The sequence below is a fragment of the Bombina bombina genome, chromosome 3 (assembly GCF_027579735.1).
Source record: "Bombina bombina isolate aBomBom1 chromosome 3, aBomBom1.pri, whole genome shotgun sequence".
NCBI classification, from domain to species: domain Eukaryota; kingdom Metazoa; phylum Chordata; class Amphibia; order Anura; family Bombinatoridae; genus Bombina; species Bombina bombina.
This window is the reverse complement of record NC_069501.1, coordinates 67252333-67272808: the sequence shown is the minus strand read 5'-3', so window position 1 is coordinate 67272808 and position 20476 is coordinate 67252333. Positions and strand designations below refer to the sequence as shown.

The 20476-nt window shown below is 41.3% G+C and overlaps 1 protein-coding gene across 2 annotated transcripts in view; it reads left to right on the top strand.

The window, feature by feature from the left end:
- The window catches only part of B4GALT4 (beta-1,4-galactosyltransferase 4), a 397258-nt gene that overhangs the window by 331810 nt on the left and 44972 nt on the right, over positions 1–20476 (top strand). For both annotated transcript variants that reach the window (XM_053705849.1, XM_053705850.1), the window contains one exon: positions 5114–5218. In XM_053705849.1, coding sequence (XP_053561824.1) covers positions 5114–5218 — 105 coding nt within the window. The remainder of the gene's footprint in view (positions 1–5113; positions 5219–20476) is intronic.

The following is a 20476-nucleotide window of genomic DNA, read 5'->3' as shown; positions in this document are numbered from 1 at the left end:
GTATTAGCCAGACTACCTGAATTTAGAGGAAAGCGAGATAGCTCTGGAGTTAGACGAAATACAGAGCATACTGACGCTTTAAGAGCTATGTCTGATAATGCCTCACAATATACAGAAGCTGAAGAAGGAGAGCTTCTTTCTGTGGGTGATGTTTCTGACTCAGGGAAGATGATGCAACCTGATTCTGATATTTCTACATTTAAATTTAAGCTTGAACACCTCCGCGTGTTACTCAGGGAGGTTTTAGCTGCTCTGAATGACTGTGATACAATTGCAGTGCCAGAGAAATTGTGTAGACTGGATAAATACTATGCAGTGACGGTGTGTACTGATGTTTTTCCAATACCTAAAAGGTTTACAGAAATTATTACTAAGGAATGGGATAGACCAGGTGTGCCGTTCTCTCTCCCTCCTATTTTTAGAAAAATGTTTCCAATAGACGCCACCACACGGGACTTATGGCAGACAGTTCCTAAGGTGGAGGGAGCAGTTTCTACTCTAGCAAAGCGTACTACTATCCCTGTCGAGGACAGTTGTGCTTTCTTAGATCCAATGGATAAAAAGTTAGAGGGTTACCTTAAGAAAATGTTTATTCAACAAGGTTTTATCTTACAGCCCCTTGCATGCATTGCTCCTGTCACTGCTGCTGCGGCGTTCTGGTTTGAGTCTCTGGAAGAGGCTTTACAGGTAGCGACTCCATTGGATGACATACTTGACAAGCTTAGAGCACTTAAGCTAGCCAATTCTTTTGTTTCTGATGCCATTGTTCATTTGACTAAACTAACGGCTAAGAATTCTGGTTTTGCTATCCAGGCGCGCAGAGCGCTATGGCTTAAATCATGGTCAGCTGACGTTACTTCAAAGTCTAAGCTGCTTAACATTCTCTTCAAGGGGCAGACCCTATTCGGGCCTGGTTTGAAGGAGATTATTGCTGATATCACTGGAGGAAAAGGTCATGCCCTTCCTCAGGATAGGTCCAAATCAAGGGCCAAACAGTCTAATTTTCGTGCCTTTCGAAACTTCAAGGCAAGTGCGGCATCAACTTCCTCTAATGCAAAACAAGAGGGAACTTTTGCTCAGTCCAAGACGGTCTGGAGACCTAACCACACCTGGAACAAGGGTAAGCAGGCCAAAAAGCCTGCTGCTGCCTCTAAGACAGCATGAAGGAACGGCCCCCTATCCGATAACGGATCTAGTAGGGGGCAGACTTTCGCTCTTCGCCCAGGCGTGGGCAAGAGATGTCCAGGATCCCTGGGCGTTGGAAATTATATCCCAGGGATATCTTCTGGACTTCAAGGCTTCCCCCCCAAAAAGGGAGATTTCACCTTTCACAATTATCTGCAAACCAGATAAAGAGAGAGGCATTCTTACACTGTGTACAAGACCTCCTAGTTATGGGAGTGATCCATCCAGTTCCAAAGGAGGAACAGGGACAGGGATTTTACTCAAATCTGTTTGTAGTTCCCAAAAAAGAGGGAACCTTCAGACCAATTTTGGATCTAAAGATCTTAAACAAATTCCTCAGAGTTCCATCATTCAAGATGGAGACTATTCGTACCATCCTACCTATGATCCAGGATGGTCAATACATGACTACAGTGGATTTAAAGGATGCTTATCTTCACATTCCGATACACAAAGATCATCATCGGTTTCTCAGGTTTGCCTTCCTAGACAGGCATTACCAGTTTGTAGCTCTTCCCTTTGGGTTAGCTACAGCCCCAAGAATTTTTACGAAGGTTCTGGGGTCGCTTCTGGCGGTCCTAAGGCCGCGGGGCATAGCGGTGACCCCTTATTTAGACGACATCCTTCAGGCGTCAAACTTCCAAATTGCCAAGTCTCATACGGACATAGTGTTGGCATTTCTGAGGTCGCATGGGTGGAAGGTGAACGAGGAAAAGAGTTCTCTATCCCCCCCTTACAAGAGTTTCCTTCCTAGGGACTCTGATAGATTCTGTAGAAATGAAAATTTACCTGACGGAGTCCAGGTTATCAAAACTTCTAAATTCCTGCCGTGTTCTTTGTTCCATTCCTCGCCCTTCGGTAGCTCAGTGCATGGAAGTAATCGGCTTAATGGTAGCGGCAATGGACATAGTGCCGTTTGCACGCCTACATCTCAGACCGCTGCAACTCTGCATGCTCAGTCAGTGGAATGGGGATTACACAGATTATTCCCCTCTACTAAATCTGGATCAAGACACCAGGGATTCTCTTCTCTGGTGGCTATCTCGGGTCCATCTGTCCAAAGGTATGACCTTTCGCAGGCCAGATTGGACAATTGTAACGACAGATGCCAGCCTTCTAGGTTGGGGTGCAGTCTGGAACTCCCTGAAGGCTCAGGGATCGTGGACTCAGGAGGAGTCACTCCTTCCAATAAACATTCTGGAACTAAGAGCGATATTCAATGCTTCTCAGGCTTGGCCTCATCTAGCGACAATGAGGTTCATCAGATTTCAGTCGGACAACATCACGACTGTGGCTTACATCAACCATCAAGGGGGAACAAGGAGTTCCCTAGCGATGTTAAAAGTCTCAAAGATAATTCGCTGGGCAGAGATTCACTCTTGCCACCTATCAGCTATCCATATCCCAGGTGTAGAGAACTGGGAGGCGGATTTTCTAAGTCGACAGACTTTTCATCCAGGGGAGTGGGAACTCCATCCGGAGGTGTTTGCACAATTGGTTCATCGTTGGGGCAAACCAGAACTGGATCTCATGGCGTCTCGCCAGAACGCCAAGCTTCCTTGTTACGGATCCAGGTCCAGGGACCCCAAGGCAACGCTGATAGATGCTCTAGCAGCGCCTTGGTCCTTCAACCTGGCTTATGTGTTTCCACCGTTTCCTCTGCTCCCTCGTCTGATTGCCAAAATCAAGCAGGAGAGAGCATCTGTGATCTTGATAGCGCCTGCGTGGCCACGCAGGACTTGGTATGCAGATCTGGTGGACATGTCATCCTTTCCAGCATGGACTCTGCCGCTGAGACAGGACCTTCTACTTCAAGTTCCTTTCAACCATCCAAATCTAATTTCTCTGAGGCTGACTGCCTGGAGATTGAACGCTTGATTTTATCAAAGCGTGGTTTCTCCGAGTCAGTCATTGATACCATAATTCAGGCACGAAAGCCTGTCACCAGGAAAATCTATCATAAGATATGGCGTAAATATCTTTATTGGTGTGAATCCAAGGGCTACTCTTGGAGTAAGGTCAGGATTCCCAGGATATTATCTTTTCTCCAAGAAGGATTGGAGAAAGATTGTCAGCTAGTTCCTTAAAGGGACAGATTTCTGCGCTATCTATTCTTTTGCACAAGCGTCTGGCGGATGTCCCAGACGTTCAGGCATTTTGTCAGGCTTTAGTTAGAATCAAGCCTGTGTTTAAACCTGTTGCTCCACCATGGAGTTTAAATTTGGTTCTTAAAGTTCTTCAGGGGGTTCCGTTTGAACCTCTTCATTCCATAGATATCAAACTTTTATCTTGGAAAGTTCTTTTTTTGGTAGCTATTTCCTCGGCTCGTAGAGTTTCCGAGTTATCTGCCTTACAATGTGATTCTACTTATCTGATCTTCCATGCAGATAAGGTAGTTCTGCGTACCAAACCTGGGTTTTTACCTAAGGTGGTATCTAATAAGATTAAAGTTTTACTTACAAGCTACTAAAGATTTTCGTCAAACATCTGCTTTGTTTGTTGTCTACTCTGGACAGAGGAGAGGTCAAAAGGCTTCGGCAACCTCTCTTTCTTTTTGGCTAAAAAGCATAATCCGCTTAGCCTATGAGACTGCTGGCCAGCAGCCTCCAGAAAGGATTACAGCTCTTCCACATGGGCCTTTAAAAATGAGGCTTCTGTTGAACAGATTTGCAAGGCGGCGACTTGGTCTTCGCTTCATACTTTTTCAAAATTCTACAAATTTGATACTTTTGCTTCTTTGGAGGCTATTTTTGGGAGAAAGGTTTTACAGGCAGTGGTACCTTCCGTTTAAGTACCTGCCTTGTCCCTCCCTTCATCCGTGTACTTTAGCTTTGGTATTGGTATCCCACAAGTAATGGATGATCCGTGGACTGGATACACCTTACAAGAGAAAACATAATTTATGCTTACCTGATAAATTTATTTCTCTTGTGGTGTATCCAGTCCACGGCCCGCCCTGTCATTTTAAGGCAGGTATTTTTTAATTTTAAACTACAGTCACCACTGCACCCTATGGTTTCTCCTTTCTCTGTTTGTTTTCGGTCGAATGACTGGATATGGCAGTTAGGGGAGGAGCTATATAGACAGCTCTGCTGTGGGTGTCCTCTTGCAACTTCCTGTTGGGAATGAGAATATCCCACAAGTAATGGATGATCCGTGGACTGGATACACCACAAGAGAAATAAATTTATCAGGTAAGCATAAATTATGTTTTTTCCTGTGGCATACGCACATATCCTGAAGAGGGCCTGTGTACCATTATTCAAACACTGTGCCTGCTCAGAGAGGTGACTGTAGTGTGTATTGCTTCTGAAGACATCATTTGTGTCCTACAAGACTCTGAGCAGGTATGGTGTTTCAATGCTGGTGCACGGCTCTTACAGGATATGTGCATATGCTGCAGAAGAACAGTAATAACTTTTATTAGAAGCAGTTTTGCTAATGGAAGTATATTTAAAAAAAAACAACAACTTCTATTTGAAATTGAAATGCAACCATACACATTTCATTTTTGACCTTTCTATCCCTTTAAATATTTTTATATAAGAATCTGTGTTTTATGGTCATTTTTAAGGGTAGATGTAAATGAGTGCTCTGGTCTAATCAGCCACTGCGTAGATTGTTGCGGGGTCAGTTGAATGTCACTATATTTTAGAGTTATTTTACGGCATAAACAAGCAAAATAAACAAGTATACGTAACCGTGTTGTGTTATTTTTATTTTATGTTAAATGGCCATTAAACTCATACTTTAAAAACATTAACCAATAAAACAGTATAATGTAGCCAGCTGCTAAATATATTTGTGATTTAAATAGGTTTGTTATTTTGCAAATAATAATCTTTTTATTTAAGTGAAAATAAATACCTGTCTGTATTTCTATAGAAGGTTCATTGCTAACCTCCCTAATGTATTTATTTCTTTTTAGGGTTACCTTACAAAATATGAAAGTGGTTCGGCCTTCGCCTGATGTAGCCAAATACACAATGATATTCCACACCAGGGACAGTGGGAATGAGGTCAACAAGAAGAGGTGGGTTAATAGTTATTATATAGTATTACCAGAGAATGCTTAGCTAGCCTAGCATGTTATTGGATACAATGGCTAATTCGTCTACATTTCTTCATTCCATCTGGTGTTGTAAAATGTGCATTTTTGAGATTCTTTGTTACAGAGGATCTCTGAAAATCCTAGAAGCTTTTATGACAAACCTTTACCTAAGGCTGAAAGAGAAAGTATCACAAAGTTCATTTTGTTTGTATTTTTGCATTTGAAATAGAAATTTTACCTGTTCTCCACCTATATTGACTATTTCAGTACTTAAAGGGACAGTTTACTAAAAAAAACATTCTCCCCTTTTATTTGTTCCCAATGATCCACTTTACCTGCTGGAGTGTATTAAATTGTTTACAAGTATTTCCATTACCCTTATGTCGGCATTTGAAATAGTTGATTTATCCTTTTGGTATCCGCACCTATCCTGAAAGTTTTTGGCCTTAAGGCCAAACTGTGTGACAAAAATTACACTCCCAGTGGGGTAGAGAAGAGACAAGGTAATAACATTTTCCATTGTTCTCTACAAGTATTGGTGATTGGTTTACGGACAGATATAAGATAAAGAAGCATGTACACAATGTGTTAAAGTAATGAGATCTGATTATACCCACAAGCTCAAACCATTTTATTAGGTTGTGGCCTCAAAACACAAAATCAGTTTTTTTTATATATACAAATAAGCCTTAAAGGGACATAATACTCATATGCTAAATCACTTGAAACTGATGCAGTATAACTGTAAAAAGCTGACAGGAAAATATCACCTGAGCATCTCTATGTAAAAAAGGAAGATATTTTACCTCACAATCTCCGCAGCTCAGCAGAGTAAGTTCTGTGTAAAAAGTTATACTCAGCTGCTCCCAGCTGCAGGTAAAAATAAAAAAAATAAAGAAATTAACAGCAGCCAATCAGCATCAGCAGTGCTGAGGTCATGAACTCTTACTGTGATCTCATGAGATTTGACTTAACTCTCATGAGATTTCATAGTAAGCTTCCTTTACCTGATTAGTGAAATAATATGAGAGTTCACGAGGCTCATCCTTTCAGATGTCCCAGGACAAACACACTAAAATGCTGCTTAGAAATCCTTTACAATGGGAGGTGGCTACTGAGGAACTTTTGAGATAAAATATCTTTCTTTTTTACATAGAGATGTTCAGGAGATATTTTCTAGTCAGCTTTTTACAGCTATACTGCATCACTTTCAAGTGTTTAAACATTTGGGTATTATGGCCCTTTAAAAAGGCAAATCTCATACATTTTATACTCTGCAACTGGAAAATAAATTAAGGGAAAAATAATTTTATAGTATACTGTCCATTTAAAGGGACAGAGTAGTCAGAAATCAAAGTGCCATTTTTGAAGAAAAAAAATTAATGACTTAAATAGTGTTTTTGCAATATATATGAAATGACAAATGTTTGCAGTTAAAACTGTTAAAAATTGGAACTGTGTTTTAATTCCCTGTTATGTGCTGTGTGATACTTCTATATTGTTCCTTCTGCACACTCCCTAGCCAGGTGTAGAACATGTGCAAAAGCAGCTAATCAGCTGCCAGACATCACTGGCTTTAACTGTACGTGCACAGTACACTGCACACAGCAAGCAAGGAAACATTAGCAATAATAAATTGTAAGGACACAGGAAATTAAGCTGCCTTTATTTCCAAGACAGAGCTGCTCTATAGTTTTATTTTTTTTACTTTTTTTTTAGTAAGGATTTTTCAGTAAACATTACATTTCACAATGCAGTATGCAAATTACAATTAGTAGAATACCATATAAATTTTCATGGAGATCTCTTTACATCAAAGACAACTTTGCCTATCGTATAAGGACTGTTTAATCGTCCAAGGCGAGATGTCTAGATAGTCCAGCAACAATGTTTGAAAGTGGTCTCCAACATCCTCATTTCTGTTGATAGGCATACTAAGACAATTGTAATCAAGAGATGTCCAGTGTGAGAAGGACTATATAAACATATAACTTGTGAAGAATTACTTAAATTAAAATGTAAAGCCAATAAAACTCGGTCTACAAGAACCAACAGTTTGTCTCAGTGTCTTTAATGCCTCTGTAATTTGAGAGTTATAACATTTACTTGTGGTTTGAAAAGTGTTCCATTAGTAGGGGAAAGGGGTACTAGGTAGGTTAAGTCATATGGTCAACAATTAATCGGTAGAACAAGGGGGTTAATGGTTAGGTATATGATAAAGAGGGAAGAGAGAGAGGGAGGAAAAAAAAGGATTAAATCAGCTTCTCACATTATGTTGTTTACAATCTTTCCCACCTCAATAAGAGAAGATTCTATCCTCCCCAAGAGTCTCCCAGGGCTCCCAGATCTGTACATACAAATCGATCTGTAAGCAAGAACTATATACTTAATTCTCCATGGATTTCAAATAATTCATTAGTTGTATCAGTGGTTGCCATTGAGGTGGGTTGTTTTTTTCCAGTTTCTCGCACTAGAGGGTTTTGCAGCCATTAGAATCGTAATCGATAAAGTCCTCTTAGTATAGGGACACTGTTGGAGATTTAGGTGAAAGGGCGACCTCAGGGGCAGATCCCTAGCCAGACCCAGGGATAAGCAAAGTTTATGTAATTTTGCCCAGAAGGATCTGATGACTAGACACGACCACCATATGTGGGATGGGTCACCTGTCATTTGGCATCCTCGCCAACAGAGAGGGGAAGAATCTGGGAACATCCTGTATAATTTAAGAGGGACATAGTGCCATCTAGCATCTAGTAAGAAGCTTATAGTACAGTTCAAATAAGGTCATACAATGTATAGAAAGTTTAGTATGAAGAATGGCATCTGTCCAGTTTTGCTCTGGAAAGTTAATTCCCAGTCTCTTTCCCAGCTATACATGTGTCTAGTTTTCGTCAACGTCAAGGCATTTAGAAGAAATTGATAATGATGAGACAATGTGGATATATGGTGGGTGGGTGTAGTCACGCAGATTCCCAAGGGGTTAATGATCGGGGAATGTTACTCATGAATCCCCATGATTTTATTGAGCGAAGCCTCCTCAGATCAAATTGAAACTTAACCGGGGTAGAGAGGGCCTTTACCACTTCAGCATGTGAGAAAGGGCCATTTTTTGAGAAAAAGTCAGATAATTTAAGATGTAAAAAGGCCTGACTTATGACAGGGCTTGAGAGTGGGAGACCAAACAGAAGGCCATTTATTGAATGAATTGGGGAAGGGTGAGGGGATACAAGAGGGTTGTGGCAAAGCCTAAGCCATGAGTTCCTACAATGCATAACTATTTTATTATGGAAAGGTACGGCTGAGGCAAATTGCGGGGGGGGGGGTGGTATCCACAGTAGATTCTGCAAGGTCATATAAGCTGGTAAATAAGCTTGTTCAAGTTCGAGCCAGCGTGGAGTAGAATGAGTAGTGAACCATTCAGAAATATGAGATAGTAAGGCTGCCTCATAATATGACCTAATGTTCTGGAGGCCGAGGCCTCCTGCATGTATCGAACGTTAAAGAAGGGAAGCTGCTATTCTTGGGCGTTTGCCGTTCCAAATGTATCTGTTAATCACAGCTTGGAATTTATTTAGTAGGGAGAGTGGGACTTTGATGGGGAGGCTTCTAAATAAATATATAAACAATTTAAAGAGAAAGTAGACTACACAAATAAGTGCAGTCTAAAAGTCTAGGCAAATAGCACCTATATGATAACAATCTCAAAAAGAACAAACAGAGTACGTGCAAAAGTATTTTATATAGTAACAAAACATTAATACACAATAATGAATAATAGTCACATTCATACAAGCACACACACACTCTAAGGGGGTCCCCCAAATTATGAACAGCGCTTTAGAAAGAATAAAGTGGTGCACCACAAAAACAGTCCTGTAGAGGCAATGATGCAAAAGCAACAGTAATAAAGTCAAACAATGAGATGTTAAAGCATAAGCATTGCAGCAAAGGACAGAGCATAGTTAGTGTTCCAAGCAAATGCGTTATCAGAACATATAGTCCACAAATTACTGTCGTTTTTCCATTCAAAAACAAATGCTCTGAAAATACTTCATAAAGCGTAGCAAAAAGTCACTGATTCTCCACAAGTTATCCTCAATGAGAGTTAGTTAATCACTGCACCACATATATATATTTTAGATGTAGAAATGTTTTGTGAACAGGGTGCACCCTGCTGACCAGTGGAGATACTTTGTTTACTGCACTTCTAAAAGCATTTAGTTAAAATTTGGACTTTGTATTTAAATGTCTTTCTACTAATTGTACAGAGATATTCTATATTTTAGATTAGTTAACCCTACACCACCCTACTAATTTTAGTTTGTCAGTATATTTCCAGTGTGAAAGTGTCTAGCTGTTTAAGCACAAAAGATCTGTTTTTTATTCATTGTACCCTAATTTGAGTATAACTGCAGAGAGCTACTCCATTTGTCTTTTTTGCCTGACCCATTCACCCTTTAGCACCTACTCATATTATACTTACACTAGTTTGTAATAGACTAACTTGCTTGATTTGAATATACTGGCTTCATATATTTACTTGTGTAAAGGAGTTTTAAATGTCATCTTCTCTATGATATGCTGGTTTACATTATCTGTTGTTCTTTAAACTCATATATTTCCTGCTTGCAACTCAACATTGCTTTAGAAAGGATGAGAGAATGTTAAAACCTCTCTGAGCGTTTTTTATGCTTTTTAAAGAGTTATACACACTTTCTCTTGCAAGGTGTATCCAGTCCACGGATTCATCCTTACTTGTGGGATATTCTCATTCCCTACAGGAAGTGGCAAAGAGAGCACACAGCAAAGCTGTCCATATAGCTCCCCCTCTGGCTCCACCCCCCCAGTCATTCTCTTTGCCGCTCTAACAAGTAGCATCTCCACGGGAGGGTAAAGTGAATGTGGTGTTAGATTTGTAGTTTTTATATCTTCAATCAAAAGTTTGTTATTTTTAAATAGTGCCGGTTTGTACTATTTACTCTCTAGCAGAAAGTGAAGAAGAATTCTGCTGAGAGGAAAATGATTTTAGCATGTTGTAACTAAAATCCACTGCTGTTCCCACATAGGACTGAGGAGTACCAGAAAACTTCAGTTGGGGGGAACAGTTTGCAGGCATAACTGCTACAAGGTATGTTCAGTCATCTTTTTCTAGTCAAGAATTAGTAATGCTAGAAGACTGACAAGAATTCCCATGTGGGGAAGGTAAGCCATATTCTGAGACTCAGTATAGAAGGAAGGCTTCCTTAACAGGGCTGAGACTGGTGGACACTGTTAAAGGGCAATCGATTATTTTATAGGGAAAATATGATGATTGTACAAGTTTTTAACACTTTTGGATTGTTTTCTGGGGTTTTTATTCCACATGGCAGAATTTTAGACACCTATAGAGGGTTTGCAAGGCCCCACAACTCCGGAGTGGAGAGGGAGGGGGCCTAATTTTCGCGCCTCAGTTGCGCAGTTCATATAGCAGACAGCTTCATGCAGCTTCACGTGGAGGGTCCAAAGAATACTGGAGGACTTCATAGAGGCTTATTTCTATCAATTTAATCCCCAGGGGCAAGGTAGGGCCACAGCAGATTGCTGTGGCATGGTGCTGTAGTTTGCTATCCGGTTGTCAGCTTTAGGTTGCTCCGGTTCGGGCATTAAGGGGTTAATTGACTTGAAAATTTCTGTGCAATCATACCAAAGCATTGAGATAGTGTGGTAAAAATTTCTGGAACATTGGATCATTTTTTGTGATTTAGTAAAAAAGTGTGCTCTTTTTATTATTTAAAGGCACAGTACCGTTTTTTCTCAAATTGTATTTTTCAGTATTTGAGTGCTGTCTAAGTCTGTTTAACATGTCTGAGCCTACAGATAGACGTTGCTCTATGTGCTTAGTAGCCATGGTGGAACCCCCATTACATTTGTGTTTTAAGTGTGCTAATGTGTCTAAGCATTTTAAAGATCACGATGTGTCACTTATAAATGTGTCCCAAGATGATTCTTTAACAGAAGGTAATGAGGATAGCCCTCCTTCCTCTCCCCATGTGTCGACACCAGTTACGCCCGCGCAAGCGATGCCTAGTACCTCTAGCGCATTGGCCCCTATTACATTACAACAATTAGCAGCAGTCATGGATAATTCCCTTGCAGCATTTTTATCCAAACTGCCAGTTTTTCCTAAAAAGCGTGATAGCTCGGTTTTAAGAACAGAGTATGAGCAATCAGAAGCTTTGGAGGATTTATCTGTTGTACCCTCACAACACTCTGAAGTGTCGGTGAGGGATGTGCTGTCCGAGGGAGAAATTTCTGACACTGGAAAAGTTTCTCAGCGGGCAGATTCAGATTCCTTAAAATTTAAGCTGGAACACCTCCGCGTGCTGCTTAAGGAGGTATTAGCTACGCTGGATGATTGCGACCCCATGGTGGTCCCAGAGAAATTGTGCAAAATGGACAAATATCTAGAAGTCCCTGTATACACTGATGCGTTTCCGATCCCTAAGAGGGTGGCGGATATTGTGGATAGGGAGTGGGAGAGACCAGGTGTACCCTTTGTTCCCCCCCTATCTTTAAGAAAATGTTCCCCATTACTGATCCTAGGCGGGACGCATGGCAGACGGTCCCTAAGGTAGAGGGGGCAGTTTCAACACTAGCCAAGCGCACAACCATACCAATTGAAGACAGTTGTGCGTTCAAAGATCCTATGGATAAAAAATTAGAAGGTTTACTAAAGAAAATATTTGTTCAACAAGGTTTCCTTCTCCAGCCTATTGCCTGCATTATTCCGGTAACTACTGCAGCGGCTTTCTGGTTTGAGGCGCTGGAGGAGTCGCTCCAGACTGAGACCTCATATGACGAAATTATGGATAGAATTAAGGCTCTAAAGCTGGCTAATTCTTTTATCACAGATGCCGCCTTACAATTAGCTAAGTTAGCGGCGAAAAATTCTGGTTTTGCTATCATGGCGCGCAGAGCGCTTTGGCTTAAATCATGGTCAGCCGATGTGTCGTCTAAGACAAAGTTACTGAATATTCCTTTCAAGGGGGAGACCCTTTTCGGGCCCGAGTTGAAAGAGATTATTTCGGATATCACTGGGGGAAAGGGCCATGCTCTCCCGCAAGACAGGCCTTTTAAGGCTAAAAACAAGGCTAATTTTCGTTCCTGTCGCAACTTCAGGAGCGGTCCTGCTTCAACCTCTGAGACCGCAAAGCAAGAGGGTAACTCTCCACAGCCCAAGGCGACCGGGAAGCCTTTGCAGGGCTGGAACAAGGGTAAACAGGCCAAGAAGCCTGCAGCTGCTACTAAGACAGCATGAAGGGGTAGCCCCCAATCCGGGACCGGATCTGGTAGGGGGCAGACTCTCTCTCTTTGCTCAGGCTTGGGCAAGAGATGTTCCCGATCCCTGGGCATTAGAGAGAGTTGCTCAGGGATATCTTCTAGAATTCAAGGACTCTCCTCCAAGGGGAAGGTTCCACATTTCTCGTCTGTCTTCAGACACGACAAAGAAAGAGGCGTTCTTACGCTGTGTAGAAGATCTACTCAAGATGGGAGTGATATATCCAGTCCCAACTACAGAACAAGGACTGGGTTTTTACTCAAACCTGTTTGTGGTTCCCAAAAAGGAAGGAACTTTCAGACCAATTCTGGATCTAAAAATTCTAAACAAATTCCTCAGAGTTCCATCCTTCAAGATGGAGACCATGCGGACAATCTTACCGATGATCCAGGAAGGTCAATATATGACTACCGTGGATTTAAAGGATGCGTACCTTCATATTCCTATCCACAAAGATCACCATCAGTTCCTAAGGTTCGCTTTTCTGGACAAGCATTACCAGTTCGTGGCCCTTCCCTTCAGGTTGGCCACCGCTCCAAGAATTTTCACAAAGGTGCTAGGGTCCCTTCTGGCGGTCCTAAGACCGCGGGGCATTGCAGTAGCACCCTATCTGGACGACATCTTAATACAGGTGTCGTCTTTTTCTCAGAGCCAAGGCTCATACGGAAATTGTTCTGGCCTTTCTAAGGTCTCACGGGTGGAAAGTGAACACCGAAAAGAGTTCTCTGTCCCCACTCACAAGGGTTCCCTTCCTGGGGACATTAATAGACTCGGTAGAAATGAAAATATTTCTGACGGAGGTCAGAAGGTTAAAGCTTCTCAGCACTTGCCGAGCTCTTCATTCCATTCCTCGGCCATCTGTAGCTCAGTGCATGGAGGTAATCGGATTAATGGTAGCAGCAATGGACGTAGTCCCTTTTGCTCGAATTCATCTCAGGCCACTGCAATTGTGCATGCTCTAACAGTGGAATGGAGATTATGCAGATTTGTCTCCTCAAATCCAACTGTACCAGAACACCAGAGTTTCTCTTCTCTGGTGGTTGTCTCAGGATCACCTGTCTCAGGGAATGTGCTTCCGCAGACCGGAGTGGATCATTGTAACGACCGACGCCAGTCTGATAGGCTGGGGCGCGGTCTGGGGCTCCCTGAAAGCTCAGGGCCTATGGTCTCGGGAAGAGTCTCTTCTCCCGATAAACATTTTGGAACTGAGAGCGATATTCAATACGCTCCAGGCATGGCCTCAGCTAGCGGCGGCCAAGTTCATCAGATTTCAGTCGGACAACATCACGACTGTAGCATACATCAATCATCAGGGAGGAACAAAGAGTTCCTTAGCGATGAAGGAAGTAACCAAGATAATCAGGTGGGCGGAGGATCACTCTTGTCACCTATCTGCAATTCAAATCCCAGGAGTAGACAACTGGGAAGCAGATTTCCTAAGTCGTCAGACTTTTCACCCGGGGGAGTGGGAACTCCACCCGGAGGTATTTGCTCAGCTGATTCAGCTTTGGGGCATCTGATGGCGTCCCGTCAGAACACCAAAACTTCCTCTTTACGGATCCAGGTCCAGGGATCCCAAGGCAGCATTGATAGATGCTCTAGTAGCGCCTTGGTCCTTCAATCTGGCCTATGTCTTTCCACCGTTTCCCCTTCTCCCTCGGCTGGTAGCCAGAATCAAACAGGAGAAGGCCTCGGTAATTCTGATAGCGCCTGCGTGGCCACGCAGGACTTGGTATGCAGACCTAGTGGACATGTCAGCTGTTCCACCATGGACACTGCCAATGAGGCAGGATCTTCTCATACAGGGTCCATTCAAGCATCCAAATCTACTTTCTCTGAAGCTGACTGCTTGGAGATTGAACGCTTAATTCTATCCAAGCGTGGGTTCTCTGAATCAGTCATAGATACTCTGATCCAAGCTAGAAAACCTGTCACCAGGAAAATTTGCCATAAGATATGGCGGAAATATCTTTGTTGGTTTGAATCCAAGGGTTACTCGTGGAGTAAGATTAGGATTCCAAGGATATTGTCTTTTCTCCAAGAAGGATTGGAGAAAGGTTTATCAGCTAGTTCCTTAAAGGGGCAGATATCAGCTCTGTCTATCCTTTTACACAAGCGTCTGGCAGGAGTGCCAGATGTTCAAGCGTTTGCACAGGCGTTAGTCAGAATCAAGCCTGTCTATAAACCTGTGGCTCCTCCATGGAGTCTAAATTTAGTTCTTTCAGTTCTTCAAGGGGTTCCGTTTGAACCTTTACATTCCATAGATATTAAGTTATCTTGGAAAGTTTTGTTTTTGGTAGCTATATCTTCTGCTCGAAGAGTTTCAGAATTGTCTGCTTTGCAGTGTAATTCACCCTATCTGGTGTTCCATGCAGATAAGGTAGTTTTACGTACCAAACCTGGTTTTCTTCCTAAGGTTGTTTCTAATAAGAACATTAACCAGGAAATCATTGTTCCTTCTCTGTGTCCTAATCCAACTTCTAAGAAGGAACGGCTTTTACACAATCTTGATGTGGTTCGTGCTTTGAAATTCTATTTACAAGCAACTAAGGATTTCAGACAAACATCATCTTTGTTGTCTATTCTGGTAAGAGGAGAGGTCAAAAAGCGACGGCTACCTCTCTTTCCTTCTGGTTGAAAAGCATCATCCGATTGGCTTATGAGACTGCTGGACAGCAGCCTCCTGAACGAATTACAGCTCATTCCACCAGAGCTGTGACTTCCACTTGGGCCTTCAAGAATGAGGCTTCTGTTGAACAGATTTGTAAGGCAGCGACTTGGTCTTCACTGCATACTTTTGCCAAATTTTACAAATTCGATACTTTTGCTTCTTCGGAGGCTATTTTTGGGAGAAAGGTTTTGCAAGCAGTGGTGCCTTCCGTTTAGGTTACCTGTCTTGTCCATCCCTTTATCCGTGTCCTAAAGCTTTGGTATTGGTATCCCACAAGTAAGGATGAATCCGTGGACTGGATACACCTTGCAAGAAAAAACAGAATGTATGCTTACCTGATAAATTACTTTCTCTTGCGGTGTATCCAGTCCACGGCCCGCCCTGGCAATTAAGTCAGGTTAAAAATTTATTGTTAAACTACAGTCACCACTGCACCCTATGGTTTCTCCTTTTTCTCCTAACCGTCGGTCGAATGACTGGGGGGGGGCGGAGCCAGAGGGGGAGCTATATGGACAGCTTTGCTCTCTTTGCCACTTCCTGTAGGGAATGAGAATACCCCACAAGTAAGGATGAATCCGTGGACTGGATACACCGCAAGAGAAAGTAATTTATCAGGTAAGCATAAATTCTGTTTTCTTTAAGCTACTGTTAAACAGACATGAAATCCAAAGATTTTCTTGTTTCAAATATTTTACAATTTAAAAAAAATACAATTGACTTCTTTGGGCATATTTACTTTGTTGAAAAGCAGTACTTTTTGAGCTTGAAAAATTCTTACTTAATTCTTTGAAATCCAGTTCTGTTGTTTTCCTGGAACCAATCATAGACTACATAGCCAGCCTATTATATTAAGAAGTTATTTGTTCTACTTTTCATTGACATTGATACAATTTTTAATGGCTAATAATGCCTATTTCTTTCATGTAATTGGCAAGAGTCCATGAGCTAGTGACGTATGGGATATACAATCCTACCAGGAGGGGCAAAGTTTCCCAAACCTCAAAATGCCTATAAATACACCCCTCACTCACCACACCCACAATTCAGTGTTTACAAACTTTGCCTCCTATGGAGGTGGTGAAGTAAGTTTGTGCTAAGATTTCTACGTTGATATGCGCTTCTCAGCATTGTTGAAGCCCGATTCCTCTCAGAGTACAGCTAATGTCAGAGGGACGTGAAGGAAGTATCACTTATTGAATACAATGATTTCCCTAACGGGGGTCTATTTCATAGGTTCTCTGTTATCGGTCGTAGAGATTCATCTCCTACCTTCCTTTTCAGATCGACGATATACTCTCAATTTACCATTACTTCTACTGATAACTGTTTTAGTACTGGTTTGGCTATCTGCTATATGTGGATGGGTGTCTTTTGGTAAGTATGTTTTTTATTACATAAGACACCTCGGCTATGGTTTGGCACTTTATGCATTTATATAAGGAGTTTGGGAATCTCAGGAGGTGAGATTACCGATCAATATTTTGGAACTCCGTTCAATTTTCAGAGCTCTTCAGTTTTGGCCTCTTCTGAAGAGAGAATCGTTCATTTGTTTTAAGACAGACAATGTCACAACTGTGGCATACATCAATCATCAAGGAGGAACTCACAGTCCTCTGGCTATGAAAGAAGTATCTCGAATTTTGGTTTGGGCGGAATCCAGCTTCTGTCTAATCTCTGCGGTTCATATCCCAGGTGTAGACAATTGGGAAGCGGATTATCTCAGTCGCCAAACGTTGCATCCGGGCGAATGGTCTCTTCACCCAGAGGTATTTCTTCAGATCGTTCAAATGTGGGAACTTCCAGAAATAGATTTGATGGCGTCCCATCTAAACAAGAAACTTCCCAGGTATCTGTCCAGATCCCGGGATCCTCAGGCGGAGGCAGTGGATGCATTATCACTTCCTTGGAAGTATCATCCTGCCTATATCTTTCCGCCCCTAGTTCTTCTTCCAAGAGTAATCTCCAAGATTCTGAAGGAATGCTCGTTTGTTCTGCTGGTAGCTCCGGCATGGCCTCACAGGTTTTGGTATGCGGATCTTGTCCGGATGGCCTCTTGCCAACCGTGGACTCTTCCGTTAAGACCAGACCTTCTGTCACAAGGTCCTTTTTTCCATCAGGATCTGAAATCCTTAAATGTAAAGGTATGGAGATTGAACGCTTGATTCTTCGTCAAAGAGGTTTCTCTGACGCTGTGATTAATACTATGTTACAGGCTCGTAAATCTGTATCTAGAGAGATATATTATAGAGTCTGGAAGACTTATATTTCTTGGTGTATTTCTCATCATTTTTCTTGGCATTCTTTCAGAATTCCGAGAATTTTACAGTTTCTTCAGGATGGTTTAGATAAAGGTTTGTCCGCAAGTTCCTTGAAAGGACAAATCTCTGCTCTTTCTGTTCTTTTTCACAGAAAGATTGCTATTCTTCCTGATATTCATTGTTTTGTACAAGCTTTGGTTCGTATAAAACCTGTCATTAAGTCAATTTCTCCTCCTTGGAGTTTGAATTTGGTTCTGGGGGCTCTGTTTGAACCTATGCATTCATTGGACATTAAATTACTTTCTTGGAAAGTTTTGTTCCTTTTGGCCATCTCTTCTGCCAGAAGAGTTTCTGAATTATCTGCTCTTTCTTGTGAGTCTCCTTTTCTGATTTTTCATCAGGATAAGGCGGTGTTGCGAACTTCCTTTGAATTTTTACCTAAAGTTGTGAATTCCAACAACATTAGTAGAGAAATTGTGGTTCCTTCATTATGTCCTAATCCTAAGAATTCTAAGGAGAAATCGTTGCATTCTTTGGATGTTGTTAGAGCTTTGAAATATTATGTTGAAGCTACTAAATCTTTCAGAAAGACTTCTAGTCTATTTGTTATCTTTTCCGGTTCTAGAAAAGGCCAGAAAGCTTCTGCCATTTCTTTGGCATCTTGGTTGAAATCTTTAATTCATCTTGCCTATGTTGAGTCGGGTAAAACTCCGCCTCAGAGAATTACAGCTCATTCTACTAGGTCAGTTTCTACTTCCTGGGCGTTTAGGAATGAAGCTTCGGTTGATCAGATTTGCAAAGCAGCAACTTGGTCCTCTTTGCATACTTTTACTAAATTCTACCATTTTGATGTATTTTCTTCTTCTGAAGCAGTTTTTGGTAGAAAAGTACTTCAGGCAGCGGTTTCAGTTTGAATCTTCTGCTTATGTTTTTCGTTAAACTTTATTTTGGGTGTGGATTATTTTCAGCAGGAATTGGCTGTCTTTATTTTATCCCTCCCTCTCTAGTGACTCTTGTGTGGAAAGATCCACATCTTGGGTAATCATTATCCCATACGTCACTAGCTCATGGACTCTTGCTAATTACATGAAAGAAAACATAATTTATGTAAGAACTTACCTGATAAATTCATTTCTTTCATATTAGCAAGAGTCCATGAGGCCCGCCCTTTTTTTGTGGTGGTTATGATTTTGTATAAAGCACAATTATTCCAATTCCTTATTTTATATGCTTTCGCACTTTTTTATCACCCCACTTCTTGGCTATTCGTTAAACTGAATTGTGGGTGTGGTGAGGGGTGTATTTATAGGCATTTTGAGGTTTGGGAAACTTTGCCCCTCCTGGTAGGAATGTATATCCCATACGTCACTAGCTCATGGACTCTTGCTAATATGAAAGAAATGAATTTATCAGGTAAGTTCTTACATAAATTATGTTTTTAGGCTTCCAGATAGATTCAGTGTCCATGACTCTGTCTCTAACAGACAAGAGACATTTAAAATTGGTTGCAGCCTGCCGGCACCTTCAGTCTCAGTAATTCCCTTCAGTGGCTATGTGCATGGAAGTTTTAGGTCTCATGACTGCAGCATCGGACGCGATCCCCTTTGCTCGTTTTCACATGAGACCTCTACAGCTTTGTATGCTGAACCAATGGTGCAGGGATTATACAAAGATATCACAGTTAATATCCTTAAATCCCAATGTACAACACTCTCTGACGTGGTGGATAGATCACCATTGTTTAGTTCAAGGGGCTTCTTTTGTTCGGCCAACCTGGACTGTGATCACAACAGATGCGAGTCTTTCAGGTTGGGGAGCTGTTTGGGGATCTCTGACAGCTCAAAGGGTTTGGAAATCTCAAGAGGCGAGATTACCAATAAATATTTTAGAACTCCGTGCAATTCTCAGAGCTCTTCAGTTTTGGCCTCTGTTAAAGAGAGAACCGTTCATTTGTTTTCAGACAGACAATATCACAACAGTGGCATATGTCAATCATCAGTGTGGGACGCACAGTCCCCAAGCTATGAAAGAAGTATCTCGGATAATTGCTTGAGCGGAATCCAGCTCCTGTCTAATCTCTGCGGTGCGTATCCCAGGTGTAGTCAATTGGGAGGCGGATTATCTCAGCCGCCAAACTTTGCCACTCCTGGTAGGATTGTATATCCCATACGTCACTAGCTCATGGACTCTTGCCAATATGAAAGAAATTAATTTATCAGGTAACTTCTTACATAAATTATGTTGTTTATTTAGTAAAATATAATAATAAGCATGTATTTCAATACAATTATATAGTTACATTAAAGGGAAAGGAAGGTCAATATTAAAGGGACACTGAACCCAAATATTTTCTTTCGTGATTCAGATAGAGCATGCAATTTTAAGCAACTTTCTAATTTACTCCTATTATCAATTTTTCTTCGTTCACTTGCTATTTTTATTTGAAAAAGAAGGCATCTAAACTTCTTTTTTTGGTTCAGTACTCTGGACAGCACTTTTTTATTGGTGGATGAATTTATCCACCAATCAGAAAGAACAACCCAGGTTATTCACCAAAAATGGGCCGGCATCTAAACTTACATTCTTGCATTTCAAATAAAGATACCAAGAGAATGAAGAAAATTTGATAATTGGAGTAAATTAGAAAGTTGCTTAAAATTGCATGCTCTATCTGAATCACAAAAGAAAAAAATTGGGTTTAGTGTCCCTTTAAACTTGCATGATTCAGATAGAGCATGTATTTTTAATACACTTTCAAATTCACGTCTATTTTCAAATATGTTTTGTTCTATTGGTATCCCTTGTTTAAAAATAATATGCACATATCTTACACTAGTGGGAGCTAGCTGCTGATTGGTACCTGCACACATTTGTCTCTTGTGATTGGCTAACTAGACGTGTTCATCTAGCTGAAAGTAGTGCAATGATGTTTCCTCAGCAAAGGATAACAAGAGAATGTAGCAAATTTCATAATAGAAGTAAATAAAGTTGTA